Source organism: Amphiura filiformis, chromosome 7 (genome assembly GCF_039555335.1).
Source record: "Amphiura filiformis chromosome 7, Afil_fr2py, whole genome shotgun sequence".
NCBI classification, from domain to species: Eukaryota; Metazoa; Echinodermata; class Ophiuroidea; order Amphilepidida; family Amphiuridae; genus Amphiura; species Amphiura filiformis.
The window spans coordinates 17447788-17469360 of NC_092634.1; the positions used below are offsets into that span (position 1 = coordinate 17447788).

The following is a 21573-nucleotide window of genomic DNA, read 5'->3' on the forward strand; positions in this document are numbered from 1 at the left end:
CTATGCTATGCACCAACAAAATGTTCAAATTATTTCTTTATCGTCTGACTTGATAAAACAGCCTGCTTGACGGGTAAAACGACATTACTTGTTGACAATTATGTACACATTTCATAAATGCCTGCCTCTATCTGCTATGCTTATAATCGCATTAAAAATAAACACTAGCTGAACTTAGGACCATTTTCAGAGTTGCATTTAGATATTTTAAAGTAGAATGCAGAATTTAATATAACTATGATCTAAGGGACCGGATAGCAATGTTTACACAGTATTGTTTGTGGGACATGAGAGCACATCAGACATGTCACATTCAAGGTAAATATTTTCAAATGATGGACGGCTTTTCCTACCGGCTACATATACTTTCAGTACATATCATTAAATTTGTAAAGTTGACTTCGAGGACTGTTAAATATCAAAAATATCAAAAAATATCAATTTTTGATAATTTGCCATAAAATTTGGTATTCTATCGCGAATTTAAAAAAAAAAAAAAATTTGATATCATAAGAACATTCCTCGTATTCAGAATCCAATTTGGTGTGTCTGATGTGCTCTCAGATCCCACAAAAAATACTGCGCAAACTTTGGTATCCGATTCCTTAAGACAATAGTGAAATAAAAGGAAATGCAAATTCATATCTTTTTTTTTTTTCTTTTCAAATATTAATGAAATTTCAGACATAAGAAATATTATAGTTATTTCTCGCAGAAGTGGTGTCATGTCCTTTCTCACCCCCGCCCACACCAAAACCCCCACCCCAAAAAAGAACGTCCTACGTGTGATGAAAATGTAAATTAGTGTGCATCACGGGAATCTGTTTCGTGCGAATAAACTTTTCATCGTGTTGTCTGTACATGGTTTCTATCACCATCTATTTCAAGACAAACATTTTCCCTCGCCAAATACCGCGCGTGGCTGATGATGACGATAAATTTACAAGACTACTGACAGGTAGCTAGTAGATAAAAGTTGAGATAGAATGCGTGTTTTGTTTCAATAAGTTCATTGAGTTACTTTCTACGGTGTCCTTGAATCTTGAGCTCTGAGACAATACGCTTTAGGCAACAAGGTTCATGATCACCTGTCTTTACAATGAATGTTGTATAATAAAGTGTGACTTTTTGTATTTAATGTTTGCGCACTCAATTATAACATGGATAATTGAATAGATGAAATCAAAGAATTTCGATTAAAAATCGCAATGAGCATTGAATTATTATCTTGTAGAGCGGAAAGTGTTGCCAACATATCGTAGTGTATGCATATTTACATGATTTAGACCATTAAGAATGATGCGTAAACTATTCTACTAAGTAGTAATGTAACAGGATTAATTACCATAGCGAAAGGTGAAAACAATTTTTAATGTATCGCAGGGCATGAAGACCTGGGTCGTAAAATCTATGGAAATTCCACATTATGCACAGTCCATGGGTGTCACTCGCACCTGTACAATCAGTGTCTTTGAAAAGAACGGTATTGTATTCAATCTATGATTGCACATATACACACTACACAGACATGACAATTGATAAGAGCAGCATACTTATAATGCAGGGCAATACATTAAAAATTGTTTTCATCTATTGCTATGGTAATTAATCCTGTTCCAGCACTACTTTTACAGCGAATATGCAGACAAAAAACAAACGACATATTATATGCCTATGATGCTATAGAGATAGAGAGGGGAGGACAACTAGTGAGAAAGAGACAAAAATCGATGTTCAACAGTGTAAAATGCAAACTGTTATCAGATGGATTGACGAAGATAAATATGGCACCATGAAGCGTCTTTTAATTGGATTTTTCAAACGTAGAGGAAAATACAGGTAAATAGGAAATGTGTTGAAGTATTCTGGCGTTCCTTTTCAAATAACTATGTGACATCTTGTGAAATATGAGAACAGAGTGTCGAAAGCACTTCTGTCACATGTTATGTAAAGCGGTCATTTGATATGTACCTGCAAATCAAACATTTGAAACGTCTCAGAAAGATACAACAATGCACAGCTAAATGTGTTGAGAGAAACAACTTCAATGTTATGTCATCTTTGTTCATCGTCTTTGAGAAGAAAAGGAAAAAGAACGACGAAAAAATTCATTTTCGGTTTGATTGGAAAACCTTGCTCCGATAGTGGTTTGTTTTTCTTAGTGTCTTGCAGAATGCTTTCGTCCATTTGTTCCTCCGGGTATCATGTAGACGGACCTAAACTTGCATGAAATTCTCTGCAATTGATTATTGCTGAAGGGGAAGGAAAAGTCAAACCACTAGAGACAACATACATAACATATTAGAACTGGTGTCAAGGTAAAAATAGATGTGATAAGCTGACACCTAGTTGAAGTAATGTAATACTACGCTGCAAGAAATGTAAGGAGAAACTTACTATTCGTGTCCCCGATTCGTGCATCATGGGAAATTATATCACGTAAATATATTTTTATCGCGTTGTTTGTCCATGGCTTTATCATCATCTATTTCAAGACAAACATTTTCCTCGTCAAATAACACCCGTGGCTGCTTGGTGATGATGAAATAGATTGTAGATAGCTGGATAGCTGGATAGAACGCTTGTTTTGTTCAATAAGTTCATTGATTTACCTTCTACGGTGTCCTTGAATCTTGAGCTCTGCGACAATACGCTTTAGGCAAAAAGGTTCATGCTCACCTGTCTTTAGAATGCTGAATAATAAGGCGTGGCTCCATGTATTCAATTGTCGCGCATTCAATTAAAATAAGGATAATTGAAAAGATGAAATAAAAGAAAAACCGATAGATGTAAAGAGCCTATAATTGTTATCTTTTGGAGTGGAAAGTTTTGTCAAAATATCGTAGGCTGTGTATAATTAGACCACCAGCAATGATGTGATAAACTATTCTATTCGAGAAACATAATAGCCTGCTACACCTGCTTCGAGATAAATGTGCAGTGGCCATTTAATAGATCTGATATGCAGACAGAAAATGAATAGTTATTGTGAATGGAGGTAGAGAGAAAAAGAAGGGAAAGAGAGTAAATAAGAGGGTGAGATAATGTTCATAATAATGTAAATGTCTATTCGATTTATGCAGCTAAAAGTACGAGGAAATACTGGGAAATAAAAAATGTCTACTTAAATATATTATCTGAGATAAGCAGAGTACCTAGAATCATATGAATGGTATTACCTTCATGTAAACATTACGAAAGTTTTTCATACCTCTAACTCTAACCCTTACCTTTACCTTTACCCTACATTCTAACCCTAAAACTAATCCTTAAAATTTGTGATAATCCTTACAGAGAAAAAAATTCCATGGAATGTCGCCATCTTATAGACAAACATCACACAGAATAAATGAATCTATGGTATTCTACTGTTCTATTGAAAAGGTTTATATCGATGAAAACTATTGTCGGATAGAACGTATTGTGTATTGTGCTTGGTTTTTCATTTTACGAAGTAAGTTAAATAATAGATTTCTGTCAACCAGTTGTTATTCCGTCAAATTCAACTAGTCGATTGGATGACGGAAGGTTCTCCTCAGTTTAAAGGAAGTTGTTATTGCTGAAGAGGAAACAAAAATGAAATAAAACAACTTACAACAATGTACCTTCATACCAACCATACCAAGATTTGAGTACTTGTCAAAATAAAAATGACTCTTTTTACCTACATGTAGCGATGGATTGACTCTGAAGAAAGGTAATAAGACACGAGTATTATTGAAATTTGAGTGTAAACTAGGTTTGCTTTTGCTCAAGGAGGTTTCGTAAACCTTGCGTAACATGTTTAAACACGTAATAATAACTTGCGATAAAACTAATAGTATTGGTATCCAAGTTGTTAATCAATTTGTAAGCAAATTCTATTTCAAAATTAACTACTTATAGTAAAACTTTACATATCATCTTCAAGTAATATGAGTGGATTGTCATTCATGCATGAGTTGTTAAACACGTCACGGATGCAATGGTCAGGTGAGGTCAGTCTGACAAACTTCATCGCGTTACTTTCTTTAACAACGAGGTACTTGTATTTGGAATGTAAGCATTTAAGGTACTCACACACACTATCACATAATTGAATGCATGTCATATTTAGCCTATCCAGGCAAATTCGACTGATTCTATTTACACATGACTGTTTTCTTCAAAAATGATAAAAAGAAATATTCCAAAACTCATTGAAATTCGTATATTCGAACTACTTTTCGACATCATTATATTAATGTATGAATACACCTACGCGTAACAGCAATTTCACAAAATAAATAATGATACAACATACAGGGTGTATCAAAATGATTGGTACCGGGCTATGTGACATTTTCAAAAATATATCAAAAATATAAAATTGCTAATTAATATAGTTTTTATACTATAAATAGAAAGGGGCATATGTTAACTTGTCGATCTATTAATCTGAAGTTGATAGGTTGATGCATCTGGGAGCTATTGTTATTTAAACGAAGATCGACGTAATCATGGTTTGACTTACACAACACATGATGAATAGGTTCCCTGCTTTGCATACATACTCTTCAATATCTCGCCTCAGTATACATAACATAAAATTGCTTTACACATGCTTTTAGAAAGACAGTTCCTGAAGTCCCTGCCTTACGACTCTGGCAGTGTGTGGGGAAGCCATATCTTGAAAGAACTTAACACCCATGACACCTGGGATGGGTCCATTTTGTAACTGCCTAAGTTATAGCACGTTTGCATGGGATACGCCTTTCTCTTAGAAACTGTCTCCTAAATCTTCTCTGCACTTCTACATAGCTTCGTGTCTACCAGTAATTCTTAACTATGAATGCACACTGAAGTGTGGAATACTGTGGAGCCATTCCAATAACTTTTACCAGGTCTAAACTAACCTACACTGTCTACAGTCTATAGCCATTCTGCCACACCATCTACTTAGTAATCTAAATAATACAATTTAAATTACCGCCCTTGATGGTGTTGATAGACAAACTTCTTTCACCCCACCTAAATTATTCAAGTCAATAATATTACTCTCAAACAATAAATATTGATTATAACATGTATATATATTATGAATGAAGAAATAGGCAAGGAAAATATTAAATATTTCCATGATTTTCAACATATCATCCTCACAAGGTATTTGCAGTCAAATAGAGCTTTGAAAATGGTGCGCTACTGATCCAGCGTTACGATGAAAAGTTTAAAAACACTACTTTCCTTTAGAATCATGAAACTTCTGAATAGAATGTGCTATCTTTATAATCTAAAATTCTGAGAGAAGATAAAACTACTATAATTACAAATATTTAAACAATTAACCCCAAACTGGCACAAAAAAAGTAAAACAATTCGGCCAAAAATGAGAAGTCTTCGGTACCAATCATTTTGATACACCCTGTACCTGAACCTGCTTGTGCGTTAATTTGGTAACGATGTGAAAAGATAAGGCTTAGTCGTTCGTTGAATATGTTCAGATCAGTTGATGCATTTCACGCAAAGCTGTTGTTGTTTCATTTCCCTCACCGGACTCCTTTTAACGAAAAGGTTTAAGTTTTACGGTGTATTTTTTAGAAATGATATGGTTAATTTTGAAAGGCGTCCCGTTTCCTGAAACTTTACTTATATGTATGAAAAGTTTTGTAAATTTTTCAGATTTTCTAATATTTTATTATTAATTTGATATCTTAAGGTTATTAATTATTTTAAACTGTTGTGATTTGGTAGTTCACAGCATCTTACGAATGGTAGTGAGCTTTTGCAAAAACTGCATTGCTCAATTCATAGCGAGTGTGTAGAAGAATTAAAATATCACAGATATCCTTTTATAGGTGCTGCGGTTCTTGAGTTACGTTGTAAAGAGGGCTGAAACAACAACACTTTTGTAAAACATACATAACTCATTAACAACAATAAATTAAGCAAGTTTGCAAAGTATACGATTTGTAGAATGAACTTTTGCAAAACATCAAGGTGTTAATTTTCAATAATATATTGATCTAGATAATGAAAATCGATTTTTTAGGTTGCTTCGACCAACAATACCTCGTCTACCCTTAACGTTTGCAAGCTACTGAAGTATGTAAACATTAGAAAATGAATTTGGAGAAAACCTTCTGATAATAAAATACTATGCTGAGCCATCAGCCTGGGTGGCTCACGCTCCAGTAATTTCAGATGATTGAGCTCAGTAATACATCAAAGAATGTCTTCCAATTCATGAAAACAAATAGATAATCAGCTTATCGAACTAGCTCAGCGAGTGTTTGTAATTATCAGAAGGTTTTCTCCAAATTCATTATCTAATGAGACTAGGACAGTTTTTTTAGACTTGAGTACTTCGTCCACCGCACGCTTCAATTAAAAGACAATACAATGAGTTCGTAATTGTCATAGATATCTGCAGACACTTTTTATGGACGTCGATTTTACTGTGATTTTTAACAACATCCAATAATCTAGCATCTAAATATCATTCAATGTAATAAAAATATCATTCAATAAAATATCATTCAATGTAATAAAAAAGACAAACATAAACATACATTAGATAGAAATAGCTTTTGATCTTGAAGATATATACTAATACAGAAAGCAAGTGTGGCATTTAGAGAATGACTGTCATCAATAATAAAGACCTTGTTATTTGCAACATTAAAGCAATCAAAATAGTATTAATGAGTATTTACACATCAGGCAATAGCGATGAAGAGAGTAATAAAATAACACACATAGTTGTTAATACCAGCTCCTGGTTGGATAAATAAGAATGTGTTTACACAAAGGCAAACGTCATGGCTGTAAATGTGTTTGACATATATAAGTTGAACTTAATCCAAAGAATTCCTGATATATCGTTTCAAATATGCCATTCTCAGTTCAGGCAGTTTTAGCAACAAATGTGTTACATTCGAATATCACAGGTTCATTATTGATATTCAGCTCATTATATTCTTTGAATTTCATTTCAAAAATACTACCAACAGCTTCTAGATCAGAATTTTTAAATTTTTAACTTGTGGCAAATCGTCTGCTAACAACAATAAGAAACACTGCAAAAGCAAAATGGCGTTTGACATTACAAAATACATAATATTGTAAATGAATCTGCATCATGTACACTTCATACAAGATAAAACGTACTTATCAGAAATGTTTCAAGTGTTCGTATTGCCTCGTTCTAAAATAACTTTTTTTCAGAAACTATTTCATATTTTCATAAACATTGCGAGAGGTTTCATTGTCTATAACATAACTTCTCACAAATTGTTATCTAAATATTGAAAGCTTGGACCATCTACTTATATAGTAACAATTTCATATTTGCAGTAAAGATTTCATCGTTAATTTTCGCAAAATAAAATTGCTGCGATTTGATGATCACGTAAAATACAAACAACACAAACCTGGCCAACCTTTTCGTGTTAGTTTCACACGTTCAGCATCCCATGCATCTTCTCTGATTACGTCTCGAGTAGATCACTGTGTAACTCTTTTTCTTAAGGGCAAGGTTTGGCTGCATACATATTATTTTGTATATATTGGGTCATGAATCATTGGGTTGTAGGCTATATACTAATATTTGAAGTAACAATTCTTTGGAGTTGATTGTTCTATTATGCTCAAAAAATGCAAATTGTGTGTTTTTGTGGGTTTTTTTGACAATATATTGAATGTGGAATTTGATCTTCCTAATTTGGTCTAACTACTAAGGATCAGGATTGAGCTGTGATAAGCTGATAGTCAGTTAAGGGATAAGATTGAGCTTACATCTCCCAAAACAGAACTGCAAATTAAGCACTTCACATTTTTTATATTCGACTCCACTTTTGAATTTTGACATAAACATCTGCACGAACTTAGATACATGAATTGCGTAACTTATAATTATATGGCTATTATTGGAATATATTTAAGCGACATCAAGAAATAACAAATATACAACATTATTTTGTGAACGTGGAAGGAAATCACTGTAAGTATACAACTATACTGAACATACTTTAACTGAATCAGTCAAATTCCTATACTAAAAAGTTTTGTCGATTGCTTTCATAGGTTAATGTGACATGCATTGGATTATTGTGATAGCGTGTGTACTTCAAGTGTAAACATTTCAATTTGAAGTACCTCCTCGTTGTTCAAGAAGATTAATACGATGAAACTTGACAACTGACCTCATCTGACCATTGCATCCGTGACATGTTCAACAACTCATGCATTGGATGGAAATCCACTCATATTACTTTCAAGAGGAACTCCTTGTAGAGTTTTACTATAACGGTTCAATCTTAAAATATAATTCAATAAAAACTTTGCTATTAATAATACATATAGTACATGTAATAATACATATAGTAATAATACATTTCGCATCAAAGTTAGTATTGCTATATCCAAATCGTGACGCGCGTGCTTTATATAGCCAAATATATAATGTAGGAAAACGGATAACCATTATAGAATCACATACTATTAGTATTAAAAGTATATATAACTTATGATTAATTTAGCATTTAAACAATACTTAAATAAACTCATCAATGAGCACTATATATTTGAGATCTACCAGAATCATGAATACTCTCCTAATAGAAAAATCTGGTTTCCTAATAATTGTTGACATGGTCAAATCTGTGTTGGATATCCTTATTCCTTATCAAAGTAGACAAACCAGGAATGGAAAAGGAATTCCCCTATGCAGCCATAATTTTGTTTTTGAAATGCAGTCATTTAGTTGTGGTGGCATGATTTTCTGTATCCAATTTTGTTTCACCTTAAAAAGTAATTGGAGTGGTCTATATAGTAGAAGAAGGAAAGTAGGTCAACATTATTTTATAATGAGTTCAGATATCCTTTATTTCAACACAACGTCACTCCACTTTACTAAAGTCTCATTTTGCCTACAATCAGTATGAGGCAACGAAAGATTTGTATACTGAAAGAAATTATCTTGTTTTTATTTGTTTAAAAAATGGATGTAAAAGTTATAAGGCTTAATTTTATTTCTCCTGTATAAAGATGTGGGTTCCGATAGGCAGGAATTAACCACGGTACTACATGTACTATTCATATACACTTATACGGCCTATCCACTCCTGAGGGTAAAAGCAGCTGTAAAAAAAGGCGGAACTTAAAGTAGAAGGACTGTTTTAGCTTTGCTTGATGAGCCTTATTTATATGTTGTTGACATTGTGACATTGCTGTTAATTAACAAAAATATTCCAGCTTTTTTAGTTGACGCATATAGCATTTAATCGCCCTACTCGATTTATGACACTATTTATCAATTTCATCTCAATAAATTCACTTTACACTTGAAGGTAAAGTAGTAAACACCAAAATGTCAATTTTTAAGTCTTTCTATTATTATACATTAAGTGCAAATTCGTTAATAAATCTAATATTGATAGTTTTCTATTACCAGTTTAAAAATAGCAATTTCTTTATGACTAATGGCGAATTTTCTCTGTTATTTTCCCCACACAGATATTTCAAGTCGTGGGCGGCAATTTCATAAGTTGATACTACTACACTACAGGCGGATGCAGCACAGCTATATGTGGCATAGTACAACTGACTATTACCAATATTTTAGTGTATAACATTCAAAAATGGCGTCTATGGCAATCGGATCACCGGCCTTATCTCCACCTTACATTGCCAATACAGAGCCGCCAAACGTAGATATTTGGGCTTCCACCGCTCCACCAGACATGCCAGACGATACTTATCAAACAGGTCTAAAAGTCAGCTGTACAACATGGGAACCAATACAGAACATTGTTTTCCAATTTGCCTATGTGATATTATTTGTAAGCTATGTTATCCCGCCTTCTAGTTTAACAGCAACATTTGCTATGCATATATTTCTGATTTTAGGCTTCTTGTGTTACGCGTGTTGGGGATGGCTATACGAGTGCTCATTGGATATATTTATTTGGAATCTTCTGTTTGCTACATTGAATCTTTGCCATGCTGTCTATATTGCGATTCGAATTCGACCTGTTAGATTGACCGGGGAGAGAAGTGAACTTTACGACACGATTTTTAAACCGTTTAGAGTACCAAAGCATACTTTTGTAGAACTCTGTCAATATGGTAAGATATCGTCGTTGAAGATTGGCGAACATTATGCAGAAGAAGGAAAAACTCGGTGTAACCGGCTTTCTATCCTGATATCTGGAAAGTAAGTTTTGGTCATGATGGTATTCTTGTAAGATTTTTTCCGCGTTTTCCCACTTTCCTGAACTAACTTTATGTTCTTTAGAATATAAATTCGCCCATTTCCTGTTACATAAATATCAATCGACAAATAAATCATCTCCGTGACCTTTTTTTAATATTTTTATCAGATTTTTGTTATTTTGAAACAGCCAGGTCATTAAAAGGTCGAAAACGTTTATTCTACATGCCCTATCTCTCATTTTGGAAAGACACGGTTCAAGCGGACAATGTCCACCTCAATCGTCCTGGCTTGGTTTACTTGTCGTTAATAAGATCAAAACTCGTAATTTGAAATTCGTTGTTTATCATTAAGTCTTGACGAAAGGGCCTGTCATGTATGTTATATGCTGCTATAGCTTCTGTTATTTTCACCTCATGTACACGAAGGAGTAGCGTAAAACGTCACGTACAATCAGTTAATAAAGTGATTGTTTGAAAGAAGTTGTTATAGACAAAATAGATCATGTACTCGAAGACTCGCTGGCTTGACATTATAAAGTGAAAATGTTTAACACTCGTCCAGCAAAGAGCAGTTTAGTGCAACATCTATAGGTTTTAACTGCAAATAAACCAGCTATTGGATAAATCTCAGAATATTTTAACCCAGAAGTTAATTTAACCACTTAAATTGTTTGCAAGCCTCAAAGTCATTAAAAAGTTTATTCCAAGTTAAAATTATCTTTCACTGTTTAAGGTTAGCAACTTAGAAACTATCTTAAACTGTTGCGATTTAGTAGTTCACAGCATCTTGCGAATGGTGAGCTTTGGGAAAAATTGCATTTATCATTTCATAGCGAGTGTGTAGAAGAATTCAAATATCACAGATATACTATTGTAGGTCCTGCGGTTCTTGAATATGTTGGAGGGCTGAAACAACAACACGTTTGTAAACCGTACATAACTCATTCACAACAATAAATCAAGCAAGTTTTCAATGTATATGATTTGTAGGATGATTTTTTGCAAATTATCAAAGTATTATATTTCAATAATATATTGATATAGATAATGAAAGACACGGGTCAAATAAACAATGTTTATCTTAAGTACTTTTACTGGAATTAGGCAGACATTCACTAACACATTATTTCCTCCACTACTTCAAACATTCTTTTGGCTGTCAGTTTTGTCTATGTCTAATGTACCTTATTTCCTAACCTATAATACAATCAAAAAAGAATAGCTTTAATCTTCAACATCGTTTTACCAATTTATAAAATGTAGGTTAGGTATTACAGGCTGATTGCTTGTAGGTTTAATATTAGTTCTAAGCGTCTGACTCGGTTTACTTGTCGGTATCAAGATCACAACCTTTAATGGAACTCGTTGTTTATCATTATGTCTTGACGAAAGGCACTATTATTATAAGCTGCTATGGCTTTTGTTATTTTCACCTCATGTGCACGAAGGAGTAGTGTAAAATGTCAGGTAATAAAGCGATTGTTTGAAAGAAGTTGTAATAGACAAAATAGATCATGTACTCGAAGATTCGCTGGATTGACATTATGCTGTGAATATGTTTAACACTCGTCCAGCAAAGAGCAGTTGAGTGCAACCGCTATAGGATTTTAACTGCAAGTAAACCACCTAAGAAGAAATGGCAAAAAAGACAAACAGTTTTAAAAATCACTAAAATTGTTTACAAACCTCAAGGTGACCAACACATTATTTCCTCCCCTCCACTTCTTCAAACATTCTTTTGGCTGTCAGTTTTTTCTATGTCTAATGTACATTATTTCCTAACTTTTAATACAATCATCTAAAAAAGAATAGCTTTAATCTTCAACATCGTTTAACCAATTTATAAAATGTATAGGTTGATTGCTTGTAAGTTTAAAACTAGTTCTAATTGTCTGACTCGGTTTACTTGTCGGTATCAAGATCACGACCTTTAATGGAACGCGTTGTTTATCATTATGTCTTGACGAAAGGCACTATTGTTATAAGCTACAATAGCGTCTGTTATTTTCACCTCATGTACACGAAGTAGTTGAAAGAGTAGTGTAAAATGTCGGTTAATAAAGCGATTGTTTGTTAGAAATTGTAATAGACTAAATAGATCATGCACTCGAAGATTCGCTGGATTGACATTATGAAGTGAACACTTGTCCAGCAAAGAGCAGTTGAGTGCAACCCCTACAGGATTTTAACTGCAAGTAAACCACCTAATGGATAGATCTTAGGATATTTAACCCAGAAGATATGGCGAAAAAGACAAAAAAAATTAGAAACCACTAAAATTGTTTGCAAACCTCAAGGACACCAACACATTATTTCATCCACTACTTCAAATATTCTTTTTGCTGTCAGTTTTGTCCAACGTACCTTCTGTCCTTATAATCATCTAAAAAAGAAATGCTTTAATCTTCAACATCGTTTTACCAATAATATTTATAAAATGTAGGTTTGGTCATGTAATGGAAGTAAGAGACATTCCATGGTTAGGTCTTACAGACTGATTGCTTGTATGTTTAACATTAGTTCTAAGCTGCTGGCTCAGTTTACTTGTGGGTATCAAGGTCACAACTTATAATGAAACTCGTTGTTTATCATTATGCCTTGACGAAAGGCATTATTGCGTTTGCTTTAAGTTATGTTATTTTTACCTCATATACATAGCGGGGACACAGGAGCTAAACGCATGTCTTATTTTGCCAAATTCGTATTATAAAATACACGTTATTTAAAGTATGACCAAAGTTTTTAACTTTTAATGTAAACAGTCTTACTAAAAGGCAGTGAGGGACAGAAGTCTTCATAGATGTTATGACTGTTTTAAGGTAATTGCAGATCGATCATAAAGCGGAGTGCGCCCACAAATTATATCCATTTGTTTCAATATGTAGATATTACGGAAAATCGATTCTCAAAACACTTTAGATTAATCAATATTAATCATGCCAAAACTTAAACTGTTTTAAAGGCCCATTCAGTGATTTGCTCATCCGGACGATCGTAAAAATCATCAAAATTCAGATTTTGGTACCTTTGTAATTGGCATAGATGTGCTAACATAGCCTGCTAGTGGTTCGGTCGAAAGCCGTGTATTTTAGACAAAATAAAGCATTTGCATGATTCTGGACTTTTGATACTGACAGTACAAAAAGTCCGACTCGAGATCGAAAGAAGCTCACTCTCCACGTACCAACACGCGTTGTGTATTGTTTCTACTACTTATTACATCAGTAGCTACTATTTTAAACAAAATACACAATTTTAACTGTTTTTCATATTTGAATTGACCGTTAGTTTGCCTCGGTGACCTTTAATTGCTTATTTTGTTTTCTACTACAAAATTGTAGCTTAAAAGCGTCTGTTTTAAATCAATTTAGACTCTACTTCCCCGTGTTAGAAACACTGGACTAGGAAGTTTTTCCAGTCGATTGGTGGCGCACTGTACGAAAATCTCGATTTTCTCAGAGTTGAAGTAGAAAACCTTTCTAAAACTTCTGTTTTTTGACTAATTTGTCGATGTATTCAGGGGAAAAGTGGTTTAATGAAATTCTGTAGACTTATTCTTTATTTCTAAGCAACTCTGACAAATTTCCATTTTTTTAATGTTCCTGTGAAATCACTGAAAGGGCCTTTAACGCACTCTACTTTTTTTTCTTCAAAAAGGTAAATTGCATTAGCAACATCAGAACATTATTTATGTTGCCCTGGGTGCATGTATTTGTGCATCGACTGTACTATAACCAACAGACCTGGTATATTTCCAATTGCTGCTCATTACTGGTGCAGAGATGACACACGTGGCATACAATCCGATTTCAATCAGAATTGTAAGCAAGCGATTTTTAAATGTATGAATTTAACCCACAAGTTAAAAGTACTTCTACTAACATTTTGGAAGACGTTTACTAACACTTTGTTTCACCTTTCAAAACATTTTTTTTTGCTGGAACATTTCTTTGGCAAATATCTGATTTCTTACTTTAAAAATCATATCAATTAGTGAATACTGATTGAAATTGGTAAACTACAACCCTATTTCCTTGAAACGTCTTCTCTGCAAAAATCATGCATATCTATATAATAAGGTATTCGTCTAAAATAGCTGTTTAAAACCACATCTTACCATTTCAAAATGTAGGTTAGGTTTTACAAACTGATTGACTGTGGCTTTTGAATTAGTTCAAGGTGCCTGACTTGGTGAACTTGGCAGTAACAAGATCACAACGATATTCGTTGTTTATCATTATGTTTTGACAAAAAGCACTTTCATTTTTGCTATTATTACCTGTTATTTGTACCCTACATACAAGGCTGTACTCAAAGATTTGCTCTCTAGATGTAATGAAATGAAAATGTTGAACATTTGTCCAGGAAAGAACAGTTCTGTACAACCTGTATAGGATTTCAACCACTCAAATATATCACCAACTGGATGATAATATACCTACACCTTACGTGGATGTTGAAATTGCTAACCGGCTGCAAACTTCAAAAGTGGAACGCGGTTAAAAGCCAATGATTATAAACGTTTGCTCTTACAAAGTATTTGAGATGATATGGCTCTAAGATTATATTTTGGGTTGAAGTAGTCATTTTTCATCTGAATTTGCAAAGCAGTGCATGTTTGCACCATTTTAGTGGAGAAAAAAGAACAACAATTTTTGCGTTTTGTACATTATTGTTTAGGATTTGTCCATTTTGAAAAACACTCCCACATCATGACGTTGCAAGATATTATTATACTGATATGGTACCCTGAGAAGAATCAGGAGTTCCATAGTTATACAGGGGTCTCAATACGCCTTGTGGATTGGGGAACATAACATAACATATCGGCATTAAAATAATTATTAATACTTTTTTGAAGATTAGAAAATCATGAAGTGTATTCTATAGCAAGTATGGTGTTAAAAATATTCTGGGAGAGTGAGCAACAAGTTTACTATATTTTATTTCTTTCATTGTAAATTATACAATGCAGCGCATTATTGTTAATGTGTAATTGCCTCATTGGAAAGCTCCACAAATCTGTATATCCCAATTATCTCAGTGACGCATGAATGGATCTGTATGATATTTGCGCCATTTTAAAGCAGACACTTAATGGCTCTAGAATCTATACGAAAATAATTTTAATTCAGATATTTTAAATTATGTAGATAGACTAGGTTAACTCGTGTATTACTTTGCTAGCACCATGATAAAATAAACGTTACTTAAGTAAGTATGATGCAATGAGAGGCAGAAAAATCTTTATCAAAGTTATGACTGTGTTTTGGTAATTGCAGATCGATAATAAAGCGGACTGAACCCACATGTATATCCATTTATATATTAAAATATGTAGATATTACGGCTCCAGAGTTTGAATCGATTCTCAACGCACAGACTAATCAATATTAATCATGCCAAAACTTAAAGTGTTAATGCACTCTACATTTTTTTTCAAATCCTAAGTTATATGTTTGCGACATCATTACATTATTGATGTTACCCTGTATGTTAGCGCTAAAACTTAACTGGTGTAGAGATAACGCACGCGACATTTAGCTGATCAGATTGAGTTGTATGCAAGTTAATTTAAAATGCATGAATTTAATTCTGAAAGTATGGCAAAGAGGTAATAAGTTTGCAGCAAAGATACACCAAAAGACAAAAAATAAATAAACAAGAGATAATAAAAGAAACGCAAGGCACACACTTTCACAGCATGTACTTGAAGACCTGAGCGTAAGAAGACCGTAAGTCCACTTGGCACCTCAACATGTATACACTAATGTTGCGTATAGTTTCGTATAGTTTGGTAATGTTTTATACATGTTCAGGGGTCAAAACAAATCTTTCAAGCCCTTTCATGATGTTTTCACCCTGGAACATACATTATAAAACCCTAAGAAACTATACGTAACTTTAGTATATACATGTTGAGGGGCCAAGTGGACTTACGGTCTTCTTGCGCTCAGGTCTTCACTTACTGATTTTAGTATGTAACATGCTTGGCGAAATTTTGACCTTTCGTATTGAAGATATACATTTTCCCTCATAAAGACCTACTTTTTTTGGTGTTTTGAGGGAAAAAGTCCATATCTTCAATACAATAAAAGGTTAAAATTTTCAATTGATCGTCGGCTTTTCATCCCAGCTGCATACACTTTAAGTACATATCATTAGATTTATAAAGCTTTATACTTCGAGGACTGTTAAATATCAAAAATATCAATTTTTAATCATTTGCCATGAAATGTGTATAATATCGCGAATATCCAAAAATCAAAATTATTTGATATCAGAAGGAGATTCGACATGTTTGATGTGCTCTCATGTCCCACAATAAACTACTGCGATTTGGTACTTGACAACATTTTGCGAATGGTAGTGAGCTTCGGTAAAAATTCATTGATCAAATTCATAGTGAGTGTGTAGAAGAATTCAAATATCAGATATATATTTTTGTAGGTCCTGTGGTTCTTGAGTTATGTTGTAAAGAGGGCTGAAACAACAACACTTACATAACTCATTCACAACCATAAACCAATCAAGTTTTCAAAGTATGATTTGTAGAATGAACTTTTGCAAAACATCAAAGTCTTATTTTTCAATAATATTATTGATTTGGATAGTAAAAATCAGTTTTTGTTGTGGCTGCTTCGACTATCAATACCTAGTCTACCCTTAAAGACACTCTGAACCGCAAAGTAGTCGTCTTTGCTTCAGGTGTAGTATGTTATATGAAGGTAATAATTTAACGGTGATTTTTACATTGTCCATTATTTGATGGTTAAGGCTATTTTCTCATCTGAATGGCAAATTATGTACAGTGCACATTTCTGATTCAGGTGGTGACACAAATTGAACGGTGATTATTGTTTGAGATTTCTGTCATACCTTTAGTTGAACAAAGACCTGTCCTTTTAACATTTGTTTCAATTCAATTCAATTCAAAAATTAAATTCAATTCAATTAAATGGTTTGATCTTTTCTAAGAATCAGCGAAACAATACCAGCCATATTTGCACGCATTGTAAACTAATTGAACTCTTTGTCAAATCTCATAATAAGGATTATTCGAATTGTTATTACAGTTTCAGTATTGTGTGATATATATTCGTCTTCACAATGTTTTTGGCGGGAAAAGTGTTAAAAATTGTGAATCAATATCTGCACGCCTTCAGCATGTTAGTTAATGAACTACTGGGGACCGTATCTGCAACATATGCACATACCCTGAGAGAAAATGTATTGAAATGGGTTGAAACTCTGAACAATGTGATTTATATCACCCCGTTTTATATTACCTAAGTATTTCGTGTCTTCATGGGACACAAAAGTGCGTAACTAAAAGCAAAGTACAGGGCAACAGTTGACATGCATTACGACCTGCGACAGTTATTGAATCCTTCAAAAGCACTTTCAACAAAGTACCTTCTTTTTTTTTTAACTTCTGAGCTTTCTATGTTAAAAAATCTCAACTATATGACAATCAAGTAGCAAGTTAACAAGATTAGAGAGTCACATAAGTGACATACTTTTGGTAAAACTATAGCCATTCTGTAATTTATTCAACCCATTTTCTGATTATGTGTATAGGAATATTTACAGGCTTCAATTTACGCAAATCTTAAATCTCATTTAGACGAACAGAACTTCTTTCGTAACTATAATGCCTCACTAGGATCCACAACATGCTCGTCTATCAGGGCACAGTTCTTTAACCCCAAGATGCCCAATACATTTGTACATTCATTGTATGAACTTTGAAAATTTGGGTACAAAAACTCATACTCTACCACTTGAGGTCAAATTTGGCACTATGATTGTTTAATTGAGTTTAATTGAACTATGGCATTGGGATGAGGCCATTGTGGTCCATAGTGCCTGAACACTGTTTGCAGAATAGAATTAATCAGTATGTTGATAAATATGCAGCTCCATTCAGGCAGGTAAATATAGCACTTAAGATCTTTTCAACTGCATGGGCAACAACAATGGATCTGAAACAAACGGCAATTATTACGAAGAGTGACAATAAACTATGAATCATAAATAATAATAATAATACATTTTGGATTTATAAAGCGCCTTTCTCCAGATCTTAGAGGACTCAAAGCGCTGTAATTTCGCTGCAATGGTGAATCATCATAATCAGATCGCATCAACTAGGTTGCTGCCGAACGGCGCACACCTATCCGCATTTAGATTGTAACATCCACCAATTATCTGTGCAGCTCCACAAATTCACAAGTTTTTGATAACCAAACAACTAATCACCGATTTTTTCGATACAGGAGGAAACCGGAGATCCCGGAGAAAACCTGCGAGAGCGAGCATGGAATCGGGATAAACCAAGTGCACATGAGTCCTTGGGCCGCGCCGGGCTTGAACCCGAGACCTCAGTGGTGCAAAGCGAGGGAATTACCGTACATGTCTGTACTACTATCACAAATTGTGTTTTCAAATCAAGCTAAATGTTATTTCTCGTTTTGACAGTTTTATTGGCCAAAATCAGCATTTAGTGTAAGAAAAACAGACGAGTTCTCCGAATTGTTGAAATTACTATCATGCCGCTACAATGCTAATAATTTCAATCTTCGTATGTCGTTCCTCGACTACTTGCCTACTGCAAACACCAATCATATTTCATTAAATCGGGAATCGATAGATTTTCGCTGAATTTAGACAGATGATTTACGCTTGGTACTCATCTATGTATTATGTATTCCATAACGGGAGCTTACTTTGAATGCAAGCTCGCTGGCCCGGGCTCGCTGGCTGACATGTCTTCTTTGCAAAGACGGAATCTATGGCATAAAACCAAAATTATATTTTGACATATTTACAGTAAGAGTCCAATCGACTAAAACATTCCCCTCTACGTTATTGTGTAACATGACAGCTATTCAAGTGCATTAGCTCAACTATAAAGCGACTGATTGATTCAAATGTACATTTCAAGATCTATGTAGTCATTGTCTTTTTGCCCCATTGGATATTTTGTCAATTTGTTTTTTATTATTTATGTTAATCCCCACTGTATATACCAAACATCTTCATCATCAATTTCATCATATTGAATCTACCCTTTTTCTCCTTGCTTTTTTTAGTTCAAGTATTCTATGCTTTAAGTTATGAACCAAAATCTCTAAAATGTTCATACATGGTGCGATTGTTCTCGAGATACGGAAAGACCTTTTTGAAGATTCTGAAATGTGATGATCCGTATTTGCATTAGAAGCAAGTATTGGCATCAATTTGGCAATCTGCCGGACGCATAATACCATCGGGTCAGTAATTGCACGGTGTTTACATTAGACCATGTTCATGGTGTAGAGCTATTCTATAAAACGTTACCCACAGGGAAGATTAATTAACGAGACGAGATGCTATTGGCTAAGGAATTTGCCAGAGTTTGGTTATACGTTATTTGACACCGGTGACACCGGCAGGCATTTTACGTAAACGGTATATGTACTATTATTTGGTCTAAATGAATATAGCCATTGAGGAAAAAAAATCGGAAATAAATGAGGCTCATCATTTCATATTCTAAACAGCATATAATATACTAGCGGTCGCACCAATCAAATTCGTTTCACATACATGTATTGTTCTATATAAGATCCGTTTTCAACATATCATTATAATTATAATATTTACTTAGATCACAACAAAAGGGAAACTGATATCTAAATTTTCTGCAAAATATTCAATTAGTTTCACACTTTTCTTACCGAGAAAAGTCGCATTGACAAGATTGTTTTGTTTTTCAATTTACTGGTACTTTTTAACACTACGGTTCTATTGCCAATAGCACCATAATATTCAACACACGTCAGTAAATTGAAAAAAAATGCTGTTTCATAGAAAACGTATTCTTATTTTCAATTTGTAATTTTAACCTGTGATCTTTACACGTTCTTACGCTACCCATACTTTAGCATCTACTTGTGTGGATTACACCACTATTATGTCTCTCCTTTTCGCTCTAGAAACCCAGGAGAGATGAAAACACCCCATCAACTCAATTATTGAAAGGAAGAGATTGTTTGCACATCATTTCTTACTAGTTTCCCTCTACTACGGTCTACAATGGCAGTGATTTTATAGCATTTGCTACTTTACATGTTAAAAATATAAGATGGGAACCACTTAACCCACCTTTGCATGTTTGTACGTCTTGGTATGCATTTACTCCTTTCTGAATTTTGATTTTTGCATCAAAATAAACAACAACTCTACAATGTGACAATTGTGAATAATTATAAACCGAGTGTCTCATACAAAGGGATAAAAGTTCCATAGCAACCGAGCTTCAATAACGGTCTCCTTAGGGAAAGGATGATGCACTCAAGAAGTGTTATTTGTAGAACTAGAAGTTGAATTATAGATATTAGTCCGTAGCGTTAATTGCAATAAGAGGTGCTGTATAGAAGATAGAAGAGATGCAGACATTGGAATGGGTAGCGTCAATTATATTATGTTTGGTCAGCGTATTGGTTGACCTGGTTTTGTTCTACATCATAATTACGTAATTATTCGAGCAGAATGGATGTCTCTGTCACAAATAGATTTGAAGACCACCATTTGCAAATTTCAACGCCGTCTTTAAGAAGATCTTACGTTAGAAGTTATAGTTATACGTGGAAGGCATAGTAGTTTAACAAATTGTACTAAGTTTCAGGTTCACATATTTACTTACATGTACCTTGAATTAATCACTCGAGTTGATGTATTTTTCGCTGATGGGACCAGTATTCTCAGCTGTTACCTGCCTAGGCTATAGGCTGTGCTAAATCATATTAAGATTTCACCCTAATGTTTCGTGAATGTTGTTGTGATAATCTGGTAATGGTAATTATGTATCACGTTTGAATCGATCGATTGGACCCAATAAAGAGGCCAAGAAAATAGTCGTATAGTAATGCAGTGGCAAGTAAATCAACGTAGCAACAAAATAATTTTGAACTAATTTGTAAAGACTCAATACATTAAAACGGTTTATTATTTCAAGCTTCTACTTATTTCGGGTGGTTTTCTTGAACCACGGCTGTTCTCCATATTCTCCTGTCCCGCATCGCAGTTCCCAGTACTGCTAGGTCATTTAAAAAGTCATACTCTGTTATCTTATGTGCCAGGATATTGAAATTACACATGATTAGACTCTTAAATCTTGGCTACAGCATAAAAGTTATTTGATAAAAGTGAGATATTTGTTTGCTCAGATGTGTTGGTTAAAGTTAGAAGGTATCCGTATTGCTCTTCGTTACTTATGCGGTATTTCCAGTGGAAGATATACACTACCCAAAGCATTCGGTCACCCAGCTCATTAGATAGGTTGAGTGTCATCAGGCTTCACATCGGTATGTTAACAAAGTCTGAAGACCTGTAATTTAAATTCCTTTGGTAGAT

General features: G+C 33.9%; 1 protein-coding gene across 1 annotated transcript in view; it reads left to right on the forward strand.

Moving 5' to 3' along the window:
* Positions 1-21573, forward strand: part of LOC140156820 (popeye domain-containing protein 3-like) — a 50103-nt gene that overhangs the window by 18463 nt on the left and 10067 nt on the right. Inside the window, exon 2 of the mRNA XM_072179809.1 lies at positions 9475-10174. Within this exon, the coding sequence (XP_072035910.1) occupies positions 9600-10174 (575 nt within the window). The 5' untranslated portion in view covers positions 9475-9599. The remainder of the gene's footprint in view (positions 1-9474; positions 10175-21573) is intronic.